The sequence below is a fragment of the Anarhichas minor genome, unplaced genomic scaffold (assembly GCF_050575085.1).
Source record: "Anarhichas minor isolate MPS153535 unplaced genomic scaffold, ASM5057508v1 ptg000004l, whole genome shotgun sequence".
Taxonomy (NCBI): domain Eukaryota; kingdom Metazoa; phylum Chordata; class Actinopteri; order Perciformes; family Anarhichadidae; genus Anarhichas; species Anarhichas minor.
The window spans coordinates 6,301,308-6,320,109 of record NW_027466450.1 but is presented as its reverse complement, the minus strand read 5'-3'; the positions used below and the strand labels follow the sequence as shown (position 1 = coordinate 6,320,109).

At 43.8% G+C, this 18,802-nt stretch overlaps 3 protein-coding genes across 4 annotated transcripts; all 3 read left to right on the top strand.

Annotated features, from left to right (window-relative positions):
* Positions 1 to 263: 263 nt before the first annotated feature.
* Positions 264 to 2,203, top strand: cmklr2 (chemerin chemokine-like receptor 2). Its single transcript, XM_076107285.1, has one exon. It carries the CDS (start codon positions 424 to 426, stop codon positions 1,501 to 1,503), a length of 1,080 nt encoding a protein of 359 aa, XP_075963400.1. The 5' UTR covers positions 264 to 423; the 3' UTR covers positions 1,504 to 2,203.
* A 601-nt stretch (positions 2,204 to 2,804) lies between these two features.
* On the top strand, positions 2,805 to 9,070 carry LOC142967726 (NADH-ubiquinone oxidoreductase 75 kDa subunit, mitochondrial-like). Of its 2 annotated transcripts, none has more exons than XM_076107250.1 (19): positions 2,805 to 2,932; positions 3,619 to 3,698; positions 4,086 to 4,180; positions 4,277 to 4,384; positions 4,498 to 4,574; positions 4,782 to 4,863; positions 5,001 to 5,131; positions 5,222 to 5,407; positions 5,497 to 5,631; positions 5,723 to 5,837; positions 5,941 to 6,086; positions 6,175 to 6,303; positions 6,402 to 6,531; positions 6,617 to 6,777; positions 6,874 to 7,028; positions 7,281 to 7,456; positions 7,540 to 7,614; positions 7,831 to 7,903; positions 8,513 to 9,070. In XM_076107250.1, the coding sequence occupies exons 2-19, from the start codon at positions 3,620 to 3,622 to the stop codon at positions 8,602 to 8,604; spliced, it is 2,145 nt and encodes a 714-aa protein (XP_075963365.1). In that variant the 5' UTR covers positions 2,805 to 2,932; position 3,619; the 3' UTR covers positions 8,605 to 9,070. The 2 variants fall into 2 exon arrangements, with proteins under 2 accessions (XP_075963365.1, XP_075963357.1); XM_076107242.1 differs by having other exon boundaries at positions 7,540 to 7,674.
* Positions 9,071 to 9,340: 270 nt separating this feature from the next.
* Positions 9,341 to 16,530, top strand: ino80da (INO80 complex subunit Da). The gene is made up of 10 exons (XM_076107228.1): positions 9,341 to 9,705; positions 11,342 to 11,588; positions 11,950 to 12,761; positions 12,886 to 12,985; positions 13,072 to 13,296; positions 13,522 to 13,631; positions 13,762 to 13,895; positions 14,096 to 14,322; positions 14,468 to 14,625; positions 14,720 to 16,530. Exons 2-10 carry the CDS (start codon positions 11,371 to 11,373, stop codon positions 15,730 to 15,732), a joined length of 2,997 nt encoding a protein of 998 aa, XP_075963343.1. The 5' UTR covers positions 9,341 to 9,705; positions 11,342 to 11,370; the 3' UTR covers positions 15,733 to 16,530.
* The last annotated feature ends 2,272 nt before the right edge of the window (positions 16,531 to 18,802 follow it).

Below are 18,802 nucleotides of genomic sequence, written 5' to 3'. Positions count from 1 at the left end.
AGATGCACAACTAAATTAAAAGGGTGCATTGCGTAACAATACAGCATTTGCCAGTTTTTCCATGTTTACTTATACAACCAACACTATGAATCACACTATTCCGCCTCATCTGTTGGGCATCTCCACACTGTTGATCCAAACGAATGTTGACACTTTGTTCCAGGGTTAGTCAGGACACACCCAGTCCTAACTTCAACACAGGAACTGGATGATCAGAAAGGGGGACAGGACAGACAACTCGATCCTTCTGGAGAACAGCAGCGTAATCACAGAGTGTGTGAGGTGAGACAACGTGTCGTTGATTATAACGGATGGGAATGTTTTGAATTACTGTGTTTACGGATCATCTTAAAGGAATGCATCTTATCATGAGCTTTTCTTTCCCGCAGATAGCTTCACCACAGAGGTTAAAGCTCTGGAACAATGGATGACTCCGGCGAGGACTATGGGAACTACACCTATGATTACTACCTGGAGTACGGAGACCTAGAAGAACTTAAAGTAGACCACAGGCAGAGGGAAACTATGCACATAATCTCAGTGGTCATTTACATTATTTCCTTTGTGCTTGGTCTGATTGGAAACGGAACTGTTATTTGGGTGATAGCATTGAAAAGCAAAAAGACAGTCAACAATGTTTGGTTGCTCAATCTAGCCTTGGCAGACTTTGTGTTTGTGCTTTTTCTCCCCTTCTACATTGATTACATACTGCGGGACTTCCACTGGGACTTTGGTGTGGTCATGTGTAAGCTCAACTCATTTGTGTCTGTGATGAACATGTATGCCAGTGTGCTCTTTCTCACAGTGCTCAGTATAGACAGATATGTGTCTCTGGTCCACCTCAGCTGGTCTCAGAGGTATCGCACTATAGAGAGGGCCTGGGTTGTATGTGGTTGCATATGGTGGCTGGCTGCTGCCTTGAGCTGCCCTGCGCTGATTTTTCGTGACACCATGCGCCTACACGACAAGGTGGTGTGCTTTAACAACTTCCACACACAGGATGGACACACAGCGGCGATGAGACACATTATGATAGTGGTCATTCGTACCACTGTTGGCTTCTTGTTGCCTTTTACTGCCATATGTGTGACGGGTATACTTTTGACAATCAAAGTGAATCAATCTGGCGGCTCGGTTCGGCTATCCAGCTTCTCCAGAACAGTCTCTGCAGTAATTCTGGCCTTCTTTTTATGCTGGGCACCTTTTCATACTTTTAGCTTGATGGAGTTATCTGTACATTCCTCATTATACCTGCACAACATACTGAAATCTGGCTTTCCTCTTGCCACCAGTTTAGGGTTTTTTAACAGCTGCATTAACCCCCTCCTGTATATGCTCCTGGGCAAAAAGGTGCGTCATATCCTGAAGCGTGCATGCCTGGACATTACTAAGAGTTCACTGAGAGAGCTCAGCCAGTCAATCTCTGCCACCGAGATGGAGTCTGTGCCAGGAGATCACCAGGACAGTGTCCCAGAGGAGCCTGTGGAGTCATCAACTGTATGATTACAACCATCCTCAGACTGTAGTTGTTGTCCATGAAAAACATGAAAGTAAGAATGGCTATTACTTTACCGTAAATGTGGAGGATTATCGTTGCTGTTCTGTCCAGCTGTAGTGGCAAGATTTTCCTATTTTGTTTAATTTGGACAGAGTTGTGCATAATTACTCTGAAAGGAAAAGCTGAGCAGAACTGTGCATAATGTGCACATGGAGTTAATATATCTTTCCCTTTAGTTTACATTTGCACAACTCCAGTGATTTGCAATGAAAGAGGCGAGAAAAAAATAAAATAATCTGCTAGTATATTGATAATGAATTGATGGATTATATATATATATATATAATAAATATATACCAGAATATATAAAATTCTGATATTTTTTACTATTTTCTGTGATTTTATAAACAAAGTAAAAGTAAAACAAAAGGATGTATCCATATGAATTAGTTGCAGTGTTATATCAAATGCAAATAACGTATTTAGCCTACTGAATTTGTTATTGTTGTAGTCTACTCTTGAAGAACGACATCTTTTGGTTAGAGATGAGATATGTTGCATAAATCTATTGGTAGTCAACATTAGTATGTTTTTATACAGTTTTATATGGCTGGTTGTCACCTATTAATGTATTGTAAGTAAGCTGATTTTTATTGAGAGTTGTATAAATGTTTTATTCTAATATATTGCAAGTAAATAGCATATTTCTTAATAAAATCATTCTTCTGAACACGTAGGCCTACTGTTCTTTGTAAATTGAGTATTTTCTTTATATTGTTTGACTTGATGTGAGAAGAGTCTGTCAATAAAAAAAGCAGGATTTGATGTTTTATGTATACACACAGTTTACATTTCACAGTTTACACACAGTTTACATACACAACCCTAAATCAAGATGTGCATTTCCTTCCATTTCCTGAGGTTCTGTATACCAGCCATTTCCTGTTATTTCTTTCTGGTGAACTCTGACTTGTAAGGATGACACGACTGTTGGTTTAAGAGAAGATAGTTTACCATCCTGTCTGTGACCGGAAGGTTGAATCCCTGGAATAACTGTAAAAATCAGGGAAAAGTAGCAAACATTTAGACTTCTTCAACAACTACAATCAGCATCACTTCACTTTGTGGAAAATTGGTGTACCTGCGACCCCTCCATCGTTTCAATTAACTGCTCTTTAAAGTGGCTCATTAAAGGATGAAAAACGAATTAAGTGTTAACTAGATTAGGTCTGTGTATGTGCGAGATCCTGCTGTAGCTGCTACTTTACCACAGACTAGATCAGTCAGTAATTGCAGGAAAAGTAGAGGAAAAAGTGGCCTTGGATTATTATAGCCGATACAGGAGTACATAATCCGTGACGCAGCAGAATAACAAAACAGTGCGCCATCTGCGTCGCAGGCAGTCTCCAGAGACTAACCCCAAACACTGGCAAGGTAAGCAACACATCACCGTAGTGTTTAGGAAATAGTATTTAGCAGACTAAATGTTGACGACATACTTAACGTTAAGTATGTCGTCAACATTTAGTCCGCTGAACGAACGTTAGAACCGGCTTCTTATTAGAATAAACGGACTAGTCTTCTGGAAATAGGTTGACCTCACGTGTTACGTTAGCTTGTTTGAGGCAAAGTGTGTTAACATTTGTGATTTTGGAGTCAACGTTACAAACGTGGAAATACTGCTTCTCGCGGTGGCAGTTGATACTATGTATCATTGGCGTAACGTTAGAATATGACTATGTCGCGAGCTAACACACTCAGCTAGCGTATACTCTTTGCTTGGTAGTTACATCATTTGGCAAGTCTAAGGTTCGTTACATTTGGCGTAGTTTAACAGTTTTAACATGTCCTTTAAAGGGCACTATGAATAGCAGGCTATCATTTAGACGTGTTCTTTTTTTGTTTTTAAATACGTCGCAGTATAAATTAGCTGCTCTAAATGACAAACGTTTGCTCGTGTTTCTGCTATTGTTTTGCTTGCTCGTTGCATACATGCTATACGGTTCTTCGGGGTTTATATGACGCAGCAGCTTTGAACATCTTAAAGTCTTGTCGATACTTGACACATGTGTTTACCAGAAGAAGTAGAACCTTTACACGTGACGTTGACTCTCTTGCAGCATGTTGCGTTTGCCTGTTGTGAGCCGGAGTCTTTTTCCAGCAGCAATTATCAGAGGAAGTCCGGCTGCAACGAACAATGGTAAGACAGATGTCACTTTATAACCTGATTAATTGATCATATGTGTGTCTTGTGTATCAGCAGAACACCCAGGCTGTATGTTGTATGCTGTCTGTTGTGTGCAAGCACCTGAACCCTTGTCACTTTGCTCCACTGATGGATTATAGGCAGGATTACAGATTTACCAGATACCACATCTGGTGCCAGGCTGTTGCTGGCTCAATGTAGCCAATAGTACTCAGTGGCAATCATGTGTTGTTACTTTGTAATACCCGGGATTCATCATAACAGGATGTGATATAGATGGTGATAAATTATGCAGCTGTTTTTTTTTTAAAGTAACAGTTCTTGGATGAAAAGAAAAGGAAAGATTTGCAATAAAAATGTTTTTTTTGTCTGTGCTTGAAGCTCGCACCGCAGCAACAGCAGCCGCCAGTAACCTTGTGGAGGTGTTCGTGGATGGGAACCCTATCATGGTGGAGCCAGGAACCACCGTGTTGCAGGTAACACGCTAAATCCATGCATAAGATAGATAGATTGATTGTTGACATATTGAGTCATGATATCAGATTTGACACTGACTCAAATCTTGTCACAAGGCGTGTGAAAAGGTAGGAATGCAGATTCCTCGCTTCTGCTACCATGAGCGCTTGTCGGTTGCAGGAAACTGTCGCATGTGTCTGGTGGAGATAGAGAAAGTTCCTAAGGTAAGCTTCGGGTTGTGTGTGTTTTTGTTTCTATTTATGGTAGCCAGCATGCTGCACTTATTTGCCTTGTATAACTTGGAATAATCAGTAATCATTTTTCATTCAACTTGAAGCCGGTGGCAGCTTGTGCGATGCCGGTCATGAAGGGCTGGAACATTTTAACCAACTCTGACAAAACAAGAAAGGCAAGGTAGGATCAAAAGTAAGACATTGTATTCTCTGATAATATTACATATTTGTGTTTGGTTAGAGTTAATATTGCTCTGTAATTATTCCAAGTGGTCTGTGGGCAATTTTCAACTGAGGTGATATGATAACCCACATCTCTCCCAAGCAAAAAAAACACAACAAATCGAATGTTTCTTTGTATTAAAGTAACCTGTTTCATTTTACACAGAGAGGGTGTGATGGAGTTCCTGCTGGCTAACCACCCATTAGACTGTCCAATCTGTGATCAGGGGGGAGAATGTGACCTACAGGTAAAAATAAATCACCACCAGTGAACAGTAGATGTGTTTTTTATAGGTTTGAGTGTGTGCATGACCAAAACTGCATTATTTTATTTATAATTTAATACAAGATTGACTAATACGACTGAACACTATTTTGTTTGAAGGACCAGTCCATGCAGTTTGGCAGTGACAGGAGCCGCTTCACAGAGGGCAAAAGAGCTGTGGAAGACAAAAATATTGGTCCCCTTATCAAAACCATTATGACTCGCTGCATCCAGTGCACTCGCTGTGTGCGGTGCGTCACACATTCAATCAATATCTAGAGTAAGTTGAGATGCTGATTTAAATTAAGTATATGAAAATAAGTCTTTTTTTGCTCCTACAGCTTTGCCAGTGAGATTGCAGGAGTGGAGGACCTGGGCACCACTGGCAGAGGCAATGACCTGCAGATTGGGACCTACGTGGAGAAGATGTTCATGTCGGAGTTATCTGGGAACGTTATCGATATCTGCCCAGTGGGGGCCCTCACCTCTAAACCATATGCATTCACGGCTCGCCCTTGGGAGACCAGGTTTTTGGATTGTGCTCTACCTTTTTGAGTCACTTTTTAGGGTCAAAGGTTAGTTTTTAATCTCATGTATTATCTTTGGTTTTCTGCAGGAAGACAGAATCCATTGATGTCCTGGATGCTGTGGGTAGTAACATTGTGGTGACCACTCGCGGGGGCGAGGTGATGAGAATCTTGCCTCGTCTTAACGAGGATGTTAATGAGGAGTGGATCTCAGACAAAACCAGGTACTTTTCTAACGACACAAAGTTAACTTTAAGGTGTCATGTATGATGTTTGCGTCATTGCTGAGCTCTGCCTTGCTTCCCGTCCTGACAGGTTTGCATATGATGGACTCAAAAGGCAGCGGCTTACTCAGCCGATGGTGAAAAACGAGTGTGGGCAGTTCGTTCCCACAACCTGGGAAGATGTGCTGACTCGAGTGGCTGGAGTAGTATGTAATTTATGATGAACGACCTTCTGTAACAGTGTAGGATAATTTGCAACTTGTTGTTTCAACTTAGGCTTGTCCTAAGTAACATCTGTTTCTTTGACAGTTGCAAGGAGTTGAAGGAAACGCTGTTGCTGCTGTCGTCGGGGGCTTGGTGGATGCAGAGGCTCTCATTTCCCTGAAGGATTTGCTGAACCGTTTGAATAGTGACAACCTGTGCACTGAGGAGGTGTTCCCAATGGCTGGAGCAGGGTAAGGCCACAGAGAGAGGGAAACTGGAGATGGGACACAGCCAGTTGGACTTGAAGTTAAGTTTCTGATTTTACTTTGGCTTCTTTAGATCTGACCTGCGTTCAAACTATCTTTTAAACACTGGGATTGCTGGCATTGAAGAAGCCGACCTGATGCTTCTGGTCGGCACAAACCCACGCTATGAGGCTCCTCTCATCAACGCACGAATCAGAAAAGGGTATTTGTGGTAGTTGGAACAGTGTCAGACTAGTAGATCTGAGTTATGTTCAACAAAAATGTGCATCCTTTAATATGCTCTTGGCGTCTCTGATTCAGCTGGCTTCACAATGAGTTGCAAGTGGCTCTTTTGGGAAAGGAAGTGGACCTAAGTTACACGTACGACCATCTTGGGGAGTCTGCCAAGGTTCTTCAGGAAATCGCGTCAGGAACTCACCCATTCTCCCAGGTAACACTCTCAGTAATGTAATGATTGTTATCAGTCAACTTAAAAGTCTCTTCCTAGTCTCTGTGTCTTTTATCGTCTCTGGCAGGTCTTGGCTAAAGCTAAGCATCCTGTTGTTGTGGTTGGAAGCAGCTGTCTGCAGACAGAGGACGGGGCCGCGATAATGGCTGCTGCGTCAACCATTGCTCAGAACGCTCGCATCAGCAGTGGCGCTGAGGAAACCTGGAAGGTTCTCAACGTGCTTCACAGGTCTTGAAAAATTAGAGGGAAAGCTTCCGGGAACCGGGAGTGTTCAAGAGGGATGTTTACTGTAATATGTGTGCTGTTTTTTTCCTGTGTCTTCAGGGTTGCCAGTCAAGTGGCTGCACTTGATCTTGGATACAAACCAGGTGTGGAGGCGATCAGAAAGAACCCACCCAAAGTTCTGTTCCTACTAGGAGCTGATGCCGGCTGCATTACTCGCCAGGACCTCCCAAAGGACAGCTTCATAATATATCAAGGTCCGCTGTCTTACTGCACAGCAGCAGAAGCTTTCATTTACATTAATGCATGTATGGCATCTGATACCCTCCTGTACACTTTGCTTTAAATTGCATTGTGGGTGATCTGATTGCAAACAGATACTGCTTGACCACATGTAAATGCACCCAAAACAATGGTGTTTATCCCTCCAGTAGACACCTACAGAATCTGTCAGGGAGCACCAAACTTTTTCTTGCTTAATTTAAATGTTCTGTACCATAACTGCCCAGGTCACCATGGGGATGTTGGGGCACCAATGGCTGACGTCATACTTCCTGGAGCTGCGTATACTGAGAAATGTAGCACCTATGTGAACACGGAGGGCCGTGCCCAGCAGACCAAAGTGGCTGTGACTCCCCCGGGCATGGCAAGGGAGGACTGGAAGATCATCAGAGCCATATCTGAGGTGAACTACCAAACAAAATAAAGTTGTATTAAATAATAAGAAGTAAGACTAAATACTGTGTATTTTCTCTGTCCATCTACAAGCTTGCTGGAGTGACTCTGCCATATGAAACCCTCGATGAAGTGCGTGCTAGAATGGCCGAGGTTTCCCCAAATCTGGTGCGATATGATGATGTAGAGGAGGCCAACTACTTTAAGCAGGCTAATGAACTGTCAAAGGTCAGCTGTTATCTTCCTCCAGCATGTGTTTAGTGGATTACAGAGGAGGCACTAACAAAGCTTTATTTAAATGTCTGCTTATTCAGTTTTTCCTTATCTTAGTTTGCTTCACACTGTTCTTCATAATGATGGCGATATCTGGCTTATCTCTCTCAGGCAGTGAACCAGGCTGTCCTTACTGGACCTTTAGTCCCTCCACAGCTTACTGTGAAGGACTTCTATATGACAGGTGGGTCACTAGTACTCTGGAACTCCTCTCACTAAACCTAGTCTAAATGTTGTTTTCACTCCGAAATCCTCCAGGAAACACAGCAGTGATGTATCACCGCCTTAATTTAAATATATTCATGTTTATTTCATTTTTATAGAGAGAAATACTAATAGCAATACTAATACTAATGTCACATATTCTAGCTTTTATAACTGCATATAATTTGCAATGTGCCATTATATGCCCTCATTAGCTACTGTGTTAAATTTGTTATTATTTTCTATCCAAATTAAATATATTAAAATGACAATTCTCACAAAAGTGTTACACTATGGCTGAATAAAGTAATCATTCAAAGTGTTTAAATGCCAGTCATCAGAGGTTTCTCTCAAGAACAATAGAAGCAGAGCAAGGACTTTGTGTTGTTTACTGCTGTGCTTCCTATTAAAGGAAGTGTTTTGTTACTTCTGCAGTTGTTATGAAGGCAAGCCGCCTGGAGCACCCACAATGATTTTGACTCTCTGTTTGAACCAGCATACGTAGACTAGAGTGTACATACTCGGAAATGAAAGTAATTGTTTGTTGTGTTTATAGTAAAAAAAAAAATCTTGTGTTATTTGCCCACAGATCCGATAAGCAGAGCCTCCCAGACGATGGCCAAGTGTGTGAAAGCTGTCAGGGAGGGAGCACAAGCTGTGGACGAGCCATCCATATGCTAAAGAGCGATGCATAGCACAGCCAAAAAATATATATACGCACAACTCAGCTATTTGCACATGTCTAGAATTGTTTATATTTGCACTGTTTTATTATAGTAGGTGCCTCATCATCTATGCAAATTATGGAAGCATGTGCTTCGTACAGAGTCGATATGTAAGCTTATTTTACCAAATCTCCAAAGACGCCTAACAGTTTGTTTTCATCTCTTATGACTTTTTAGTAGGTGTAACCAAAGGTTCAAAATCTTTATTCAAAAGTACATTTAATATATTGTCTTATTATAAATTACTAACATTAAAAGTGTTGAGATTATATTTTCCTAAAGGTATATGGAGTATATAGTATTACAAGAATGTCTATTTGTGTATGAACCAGTTTTCTATAGAAAGCGTAATGAACCAAACTATTTAAAGTGTGTGTTCCTATTAAAAAATGTCAAAAGTAAAAATATATATATGTACTGGTGCCATGGACGGTGCGGTCTTGTTTTTATGCGAAATCAATACAACTTAGCTCCTATATCTGTCAGGCACGTGGTCCATCATCAGTGAACAGCCGGCAGGAAGAGTGGCAGCAGGGCTGGCAACTCATCTATGTGGAGGACGATAGCCGTGGTCCAGATGAATTTCCACTGAAACACTTTGCAGTACCTCTCAGTTAATATAGTTTAACCAAATTGCTTAAAATGTGAAAAATGCAAACGGCACTGTCATTCACCGAAACTGCCATTTCTGTCCTAAAGAGATCAACATGACACTTCAACATTGTAGGGGTTTTAACAAAGTTGAATTTCCAATATGGTAGGAGAGGTTGTTGTTGTTGAGCGGATTGTTGTCATGTCCTCGCAGTGCCTGTAGTGGTGCTGTGAGGAGTCTGCTGTGGATCCAACAAAAATCCTCAGCAGCCTGCCTACTGCTTGTAATTTGCTCTGGATAGCCTATATTTAAATGCATCCGTATTTCAAGATATACCAAGCTCGATGAAGATCACTGTTATTATCCTATCTCGACTATCGATGCAGAAATAGCCTAGCTGAATCGAACAGACTTTTCGGCCGTCTGTCTGGAGCGAATACCTTACACAGCCCATACCAATTCAAGGTAAGCGAAATCATTCACAGCCTCGGTCTCGATTTCTGAGTGTACCGTTTTGCACTGCTTTCAAACGGCCGAGCGGTCAACTAGAGGCCGCTGTGCTATCGAAGCTAATAGGCCTCCTATTAATGACTCATTTATTTTATGACTTGTGATCTGACCAAATGACTCGGCGCCTTAAGTAGATATGAGAAGTGATGCAATTTTGTCAGTTTCAAGTAGTATAGTCTGCTAACGTGACACTATGCAATGATGGTGGCAATAATTCATATCGATCATTACGGAGGCCTTCGGGGACAGGCCTTAAGCCTCGTATGTAGACCCTTTGTTTGGAAGAATTTGGCTATAAATGTGCGGTGTTTATATACACAAAATCCCACGATTGGGGCGAGTTATCTCATGTAATGTATGATTACGCTAGCATTTTTCTTTATGAAACTAAACTGAAAATATACCTTTTATAGTGTTGTCATTTGCTGATGTTTCCGTTTCCTGGTTAGCTACCGCCTACTAATTTGTGTTTTTAGCTTTGATAGCTTGTGAGCTAACTATCAAATTGAAATGTTCGTGTCTGCTTTATGTTGATGAAATGTATTTCTGCCTGAAGATAGATCAAGTTATGTCTTGTGGATGTATGTTACACTTAACAGTTAGATCCGCTTACAATTTAATAGTGTAAAGTTTCACATCTGTCCAACGGCTTCAAGCTAATGTTGGCAAGCTAGCTCCCCGGGCTCCAATGATAGCCAGCTAACGTTAGTCACCGTTTGCTGCTTGTCGGGTTCTCCGTATCTAAAGTTGTGAACGTGAGCCCAGGCTGATACAAATGGCAATTGGCCAACACGTCCTTGTATGTCCAACATTGACCACAGCTGTCAGGAACGTAGTGCTCTTAGAACAACCCTGAAAACACACAATTCATGTTAAATGTAGCAGCTAAGCTACTACTGAAGCGGGGCAGCTAACGCTACAATAATCGTTACAGTGTACTGTAATATACCCGTAGCAGCCGGTGTGTGTGCTTGTTTGTTATGAAGCGTTACACTCTTGTTGAATCTGAAAAGGCGACTTTTTGATTGAGTTGTTTTAGAGTTCAGATAGTTTGTAAATGATGCACACACAAGAGCAGGTCACAGGTTTCTAGCTTTTAACTTTGTCAAGCAGGCTGCTTTCATGCAAGATGCTGTTGTACCAGCATCATCTTATCTTGTAAGTGCTAGCTTGGAGGATAATTGAATGGACTGTTGGCTATAATGACCTATTCTCTGTTTATGATATTTTCACATTGAGGATGAGAAGGTGTAAATGCAACCAGTATTCAGAAGCAAAGTTTGTCTAGACTTAAGTTGTTCTCAAATAAGTATTAGAATGTCAGTGCAATTTAGTTTTCTTCACATTATACAGTCAAATAGTAGTTAAACGATCAAGCGACTATCAAATCAGTTGCAATAAAATTATATTGCATAATTATGTGGGCTTCCTGAATATTTATTATCATTAAATACCAATCATATTAGGGATAAGTGCTAGGTAAATGGTGACTATTTCCATGTCTCTCTACCCTGCATGTGCATGCATGGTTGCCCTCAATATGATGTGTTATTGATGTAATTCTTGGTTTTCCCCGACTTTATCCAATCAGCTGATGTTGTCAAGAACAAGAGTCACGTGATGTATGAAGGCAAACACATACACTTCTCAGAGGTGGACAATAAGCCGTTGTGCTCGTACAGCCCAAAGCTCTGCAAGCAACGCAGACTAAATGGCTATGCTTTCTGCATCCGGCACGTTCTGGAGGACAAGACGGCCCCCTTCAAGCAATGTGAATATGTGGCAAAGTACAACAGCCAGCGATGTACCAACCCCATCCCCAAGTCGGAGGACCGCAGGTGTGTATGTTTCATGTGCATGTGTAGCGTATTCCACCGGGGCTGCACAATTAATTTAAATGATGTCAAAATCGCAACATGACCTACTCCAATTTTTAAAATCTAAATATTTGTTAATGGTGAAATGTGTGTCAAAATACCATTTTTAATCAAATATTGTTGTGCTGCAGAGATGCCCTGTTACACATTATATTCTACAGACTTAATAAAACATCTTTGTTTGGTACAGATCCCTGCAAAAAATAACACCACAATCATTTTTAATTGTTTGAATGAAATTGATGATGATGTAAAAATGATCACAAATCATGTCTCAATTACAAGATCAACATAATGCTGAGGTTGTGCTCTTGTTTTCCAGATACTGTAACAGCCACCTGCAGGTTCTGGGCTTTATCCCCAAGAAGGAACGGAAGAAGAAGCATGACGCTTTGGAGGAGATGCGCTCCCGGGCTCACCTGGAGTCAGTGGCTCTCAACATAACTGTGCCCTCTCTAGCTCTGAAAGCTCACAATGGTCTAGGTGAACTTCCGCCATCTCCTCCCTGTACACGCCTGTTACCCCTCCCCGATGAGGAACTCCTGGACCCTTTTGCCTTTTATGAGGACGACACAGATGGGGAGGAGGTGGGTACTCCTCGGAAGGGCAGCGCCATCAAGAAGAAACTACAGAGTCGGCTGTTGCTCAACCAGAAACTCTGCCATGACACGGACCTCTTCCAGCCACCTCCTGAGCACTTTACTCCCTCCCCTGCCCCCCGTGTCCACCCCTCCTCGCCTCTCAACACTCATCTCCCACGGCAGCAGTCAGGTCTTCTCCAGCCGCCCCAGCACTCCAGCGTGACTTCCTTCATCTTCCCAGGACAGCAGCAGGGTTTATTATGCAATCCACCACCACCTCAGACGGTCAACTTTCTGCCTCCAGGGATGCCCGCTAATGCAGCACCCAGTCCAGTGCAGCCTTCTGGGCCGTCACTCAGCAGGAAAATGCCTTTCACCGCTACTCACTTGCCTGTCAGTTGCAAGGACATTGGCAGTAACAATCAGCGGCACACGGTTGTCATGCGTCCCGCTGCCTTCTCACCTTCTGCCAGCTGCCTGGCCAGGTTGCAACATCTGGTGCAGCTCTGTGCCAAGACACACCAGGAGCACGGAGACCTCTTTCCTCATCTAGGTGCTTAATTTAAATGCATTTACCACTCAGTTTTTCCATGCATATAAATTCATGTGGGATAGTGTAGCAATTGAGATTTGAGCCTGCCGAGATAGATGAGCTGCTCTAACAAGTTCTCTTCCAGGACTGGACTGGTCAGAAGACAGTGCTGATGATGATGATGATGAAGAGGAGGAGGCAGAGACTTTTGTTCCTTTCCAGAGCTCGTGGAGACCACAGAATGAGTCGGTATTCTAATAATTTTCCCCACAGTTCTAAACTTTGACCTGGTGCTTCTCGTCATGATTGCTGTCTATTGTTTTCTGAACAGGTTGGAGGACGACAGCGGTTCCTCGCGGAGAACGCGGCTGCTTAGGCTTTGTTCGTACCTCCGGGAGAAATACAAGCACATGTGCAGGCAGGAGAGGGCGAGTATCCGCCAAAAGAGATACCGGTATGCCTTCCGCAAAGCCTTGCTGCACGCTGCCAGTAACAACCCCGACTGTGCTGGCCAGCTGATCCAGGAGTTACGTGGTGCCTCTCGAAGCTCCTCAAGGTAATCTCGCAGATGTCACAGTCGTCAGTTTTTGATTATCTCCCAGTCACGAAACCCTCCCATCACCCGAATGTGTTTTTATACCCGTGCAACCAGCAAAGTGTGCTGCTTTTATGACTGACTCGTTGTCATCTCCTGATTTGAAACACACAAAACATCACAAATGTGGAGTGTTGTCACTGTTTGTGGCTGTTGGCTCAGCCCCGGCTCTGTATGTTTCTACAGTGTGGCTCCGGCGAGGCAGCAGAGCACAGATGCGGGGACCTGCACCGGCAGCACAAAGGGCCAGGCCTGCAACAACCGAGCTCTGCCCTTCACTCGACACTGCTTTCAGCGTATCCTTTCCACCACGTCGCCGATACTACTAGCTTTGTCAGTTTGAGTTGTAAAAGGTTTGTGATTTGTGGAGTACTACGATCATAGGCTTTCCGTCTAGTGTGTTATTTCCTTTATTGTCCTCTGTAGACATTCTGTTGAATCGTTCCCAGCAGCTCTTCGCTAGTTGCACAGCCAAATTTGCAGATGGTCAGCAGTGCTCCATCCCTGTGTTTGACATCACGCACCAGACACCACTCTGTGAAGAGCATGCCAAAAAAATGGTGAGTTTTTTTTTCGCAGTTAGACGAGAAGATTGACACCTAAGAGTGGTATTAGTCTTCTCATCTAACTCTGCAAGAAATTGAATAGGCGTATTTCCCGAAACGTCGAAAGTTTCCTTTAACTTTCCCGTTATTGCTTGTGACTGCTCCTCCTACGGGATAATGTTATGACTCGATGCTCTTTCATACATGACACACAGGATAATTTCCTGCGAGGGGACGGTAACAGACGAGTGCAGCACCACCAGCAGCAGCAACAGCGAAAGCCACGTAAAAAGACCAAACCACCGGCGCTCACCAAAAAACACAAGAAGAAGAGGAGGAGAGGACCGCGGAGGCCTCAGAAACCCATCCCTCCAGCGCTGCCACAGGGGAACCTGGGAATGCCTTCTACAAGCCTAGCGATGCCCTCACAGGCCAGCATCAGGTCTGCCACACTTGTGTCTCTTCCGCTGTTTACTTTCAAATTTAAGTGCGCCGAGATCCAGTGTCGGGGAGAATACCCTCATTCACGGGCTCTCGTGTCACACGTGTTGTGTCTCTTCACTAAGTTTATCTCATCGTTGTACCAGGAGCCCGTCAACTCCAGACATGAGTACGGAGGAGCTTCCGGACGACATCACCAATGAAATGGCAGACATTCCAAATGACCTCGAGCTGAACCAGGAGGATTTCTCCGACGTGTTACCGAGACTACCTGATGACCTGCAGGTCTTCGACTTGTTTGAAGGTTGTCATACAGCTGATTCTTTCATGTGTCTGCTAGTAAAGTCCTCTCTATCTGTGATTTTATAGTGTTAAATTCTGCTTCTGTGTGTGTTTAGGTAAGAATGGAGATTTATTGCCCACCACGGAAGAGGCTGAGGAGCTGGTGCGTGCACTGCAGGCGATGGGGTCCTACCCAGACTCTCTGGTGTGCCTGACCTCCATGGGAGACCTGGCCCCATCTGAAGGAGTGGACCACCGAGCCATGACCGTGTTCCCTGGTCCAGTCCAGCCGGGTAGCATGGGGGACCTGCTCAACAGCCGCATGCCTACGGAGAACTTCACCAGCCTCGAGCTGGAGGACAACTTACTGCAGTCCACCGGGGGCCACTTCCCCCCCTCGCCGCCATCTCAGCCCGCTAACCAGCCCCAGACGTCATCTTCTTCTACAGTAGCCCCCTCCAACCCCTCCCTGCTCACGCAGACCTCCATAGCGGAGCGAACGTTTTCCCGGACGCACGCATCCCACATCCTGACCAAGTCGGATGCGCCCACATCGTCTCCCCAAGGCAGCCACTACAGCAGTGAGCACGTGCCATCCCCGTACAGTGACCACATATCTTCTCCCCACGCCAGCACCTTCCAGACAGACACCCCTCTGCTGCTGGAAGTCCCTCTCAGCGGGGTACCGGGACCCCCGCGCTCGTCATGGAACAATCTCCCTCTCCCCCTCACGGACCCCACACAGTTCGGCAATCTCATAGGATCAGAAAGTCATCTCATATCCACCTCCCTGTCCACGCCCCCGGCCACCACGCACTCTGTGACGCTGCAGCCCATGGCGGCGCTCTCGGCGATGCCCCAGAGTGGCTTGACGGGTTTAACGACTTCCCCCGCCCCCTCATCCTCCCTCCCGGCCTCTTCACACGATCTTCTGACCTCCACGCACCCCAAGCAACAGCTCCCACAGTTCAGCGCGGCCTTTGGCCATCAACTGGCCTCCCACAGTGGCATCCCGAAAGACGTTCAGCCGAGCCACAGCTCCACAGCGCCCCCCGCTGGCTTTTCCATCGTTAGTGCCACCGCTGCAAGTGCCAACAGCGCCACGCCGCCCTTCACGCAAAGCAAATGAGCCGCCGGGCCTGCAGTGGCTGCGCGGCAGTCTGTGGACTCAGTCGCTTACAAATCCAGTCGTCTGGCTCCTGATCGAACACCCCTCCTCATCTGCTACATGTGTGCAATGTGGTAATAGTGCACTATTTGATAATGAATTTGCACAACCTCAATATTTTCTATTTTCATTCTTTTGATCCTGTAGCCAGGCGGTCTCTGGGATTTTTAAGTCGGTGTGAGTCCACTAGTTTGATGCCTTGTGGTTCCGTCAGCAGCGGGGGGGGGGACACAGTCAGATTTTGTGATGAAATAAACGGGTGAAAATTCGCAGAAGGACCTTAGCAGAGATTATCTGTCGCAGTGCTCAGAATTCATTGACGTAGAAGCCTCAATCGGTGGTCGGTTTGTTTGCCAGTTCAAGTCCTGTCTTTTTAAATGATCAACTGTACCCTGCCTTGCTCAGACAGCCATTGCATCTCCACCTGTTCATACACGGCTTCTGTCACCCTCTGGAAAAACAAAGAGTACAGGTTGTGATATGTGTGACCCCCCCCCCCCCCCCCCCCCCATTATTTTTCAAGCTATTTAACTGTTATCATGATATAGAATCTTACCGAGTCAGATTTCACAGTATGAATTTACCAAAATGCTTTTAAACAGCTGTTTTTATATCGTGTATACTGTTTATGTGCTCATTTATCGGTTTGCTCAGATGTCAAATATCTCCGACCTCACCATTGGTTGTGGGACTCTGAGTGGCCCAGTAGACACTTGAAGGTAAATATAGTTTCTTAAAGCAATAAACACATTAACATAACTCTAGCATCGTACGGTATTTTATTGGTCTCGTTACATGTAGCTTCACTTGTGAGTCCAGGCTGGATCAGGAACATACTTTGGCCTCTCTAACTGTTTTACAGCAGAACTATTTCACTCGGAGCTAGAGACCAGTGATCGGGTCAGCCTGCTTCTCTCGGGTCACACCGAGTGGATTATTTTAAAGGCAAATAAATGAGTGTCAGTGTTGATGGTAGGGGGGGCGATGATGTGTTGTCCAGGGTCTTTAAGTGTCTACTCTCAAAGGTGCTCTCTGGTCCACATACAATGGTAATTAGTGATGCCAAGGAAACTCACTACAAGACGTCAACGCCAGAACACCCAGAGAGGGCTAAATGATTCAAATTGTACAAAAATGGTGTTGAGCAGTGTCTGTTTAACTAAAACTCTCTCTGATTTTAAGCTAAATTATGCAAACCTGGGGTCTGATTTTGACTTTAGAAATTGAGAACCCCCCCCCCCCCCCCCCCCCCTCCCCCCTGAGAGCTCCTCCCCCTTGTTACCAACTCATACAGCAGTACAACCACGGCTTCTGATCGATATTATAGTAGACATTTGACGGATTGTCAGACATTGTTGAGTATTAGGTATATAGTAGCAAGTCTCTATCTTGGGCTATGTTGGTGAATTATTGAGTAGCAATGGATTTAAATTGTTATTTGCAATGTATTCAGTGGAACCTGTGTCTTGTAGAATGAGTCTCTTGTCTGTTAATGGCTATCAAAATGGTGGTACGTTTTGGAGGGATCAATGTTCGTATGCTGTCATCTTAGTTTTTAAATCATATTCTGATGGGGAGTATTTTTGATAGCTATTAAACTCCAGGCGGAAGTCTTGAGATTTGCATGGGGCAGCAACCTTTTGTGTGAGAGCGTTATATTAGATTACGATCACTGGCTTGATTCTCGGTGGTATGAAACATAGGAATATATGCATCGCCATTTAATCTCATTTTGTGGAGAAAAACGGATCATTACACCCATGTTGTTTTTCAACATAGCTTTGCACAAGAGTGGATGAGGCCGGTGGTGTTTCACTAGTCCAGTGTCTGTCTTGCCTTTTTTCTTCTTCTTCTTCTCTTTTGCTTGGATGCTCATTAAATGAACAGCTGCCATCATTACCAGCTCTGAGCCTGCACCAGAACCCCACATTTCCAGCTGTGAGAAGGCCCAGTTCTGTCTCTCCCTTCCAAAGAGAAAACACGCAGTGAAGTGTAAACCCGTAGCTCCACCAGAGACGACTGGGGCTTCTCGGTGACCGCTGTGTTGTAACTAATGGTCATAAACACAGTGCCCCCTGAAAAACTGAAAAAAAAGTGTTTGCAAGGCTGCTGTATCCACATAGCATGAGATTAGTCACTGCACCAGTTTACCCCCAAAACCACGTAGAACAAAAATGAACAGGGCTCGTACTGTTGGCACATTTAACTGCTTGAATTCAGAGATGGCTGACAAATTCCTATACTCATATGAATGTACTGTATTACTGTTTTTAAAGATAGGATGAGCTAATCTAGTCACCTTTTGTTATTGGTCCTTGTTTAATTTGTCTAAGGTATTTTTTGTATACAAAGGTTTACATTTTTATGTATATTTTTCTTGTGTACAAATTATGTAATATGTGTAAAAACACTGTATGTAATATCTGTATATAGTGTGAGAAATATGATCTTTTGTTTTTGGATGTATAAATAAAACTTGCTGTGAGGTATTTACTGACAGTTTATTTATTTTATTTTTTTACTGGGCCATTTGAAATCATTTCCACTAAACGTGATGAGGTGTAGTAACATGCACACTGCCACAGAGGACTTTCCATGCACATGGAAATAATCAATTAATACATTTCACCACACAGTCCACTCAGTAGCTGTTCTGGAGCTTTTGACCACATCACATGGTCTTTCTCAGCAGATTCATATGATTTAAATTCACAAATTAAGATGGAAAATTGTTTCAAATGATCAAATTGTATTCAAGTAGCCCAATTTGAACTGGTCATATTGGGGTCACACCAAACAATCGTATTAAAAGGTCCATTTAGTAGCTGTTGTACAGCTTTCTATCACACTACATGGAATTCATCCGCAGCTGGAGACGGTTAGTGTAGATGTCACGGAATTTTAGATGTCAGCTTCTAAGCCAACATGAAGGAGAAGTCCTTAAAGTGCGCAGCACAAATGGACATCGAAACGTCTACAATTGCGTGACCAAAAAAAACAAACTCAGATAAATAGTTTTCAAAGTAAAAAA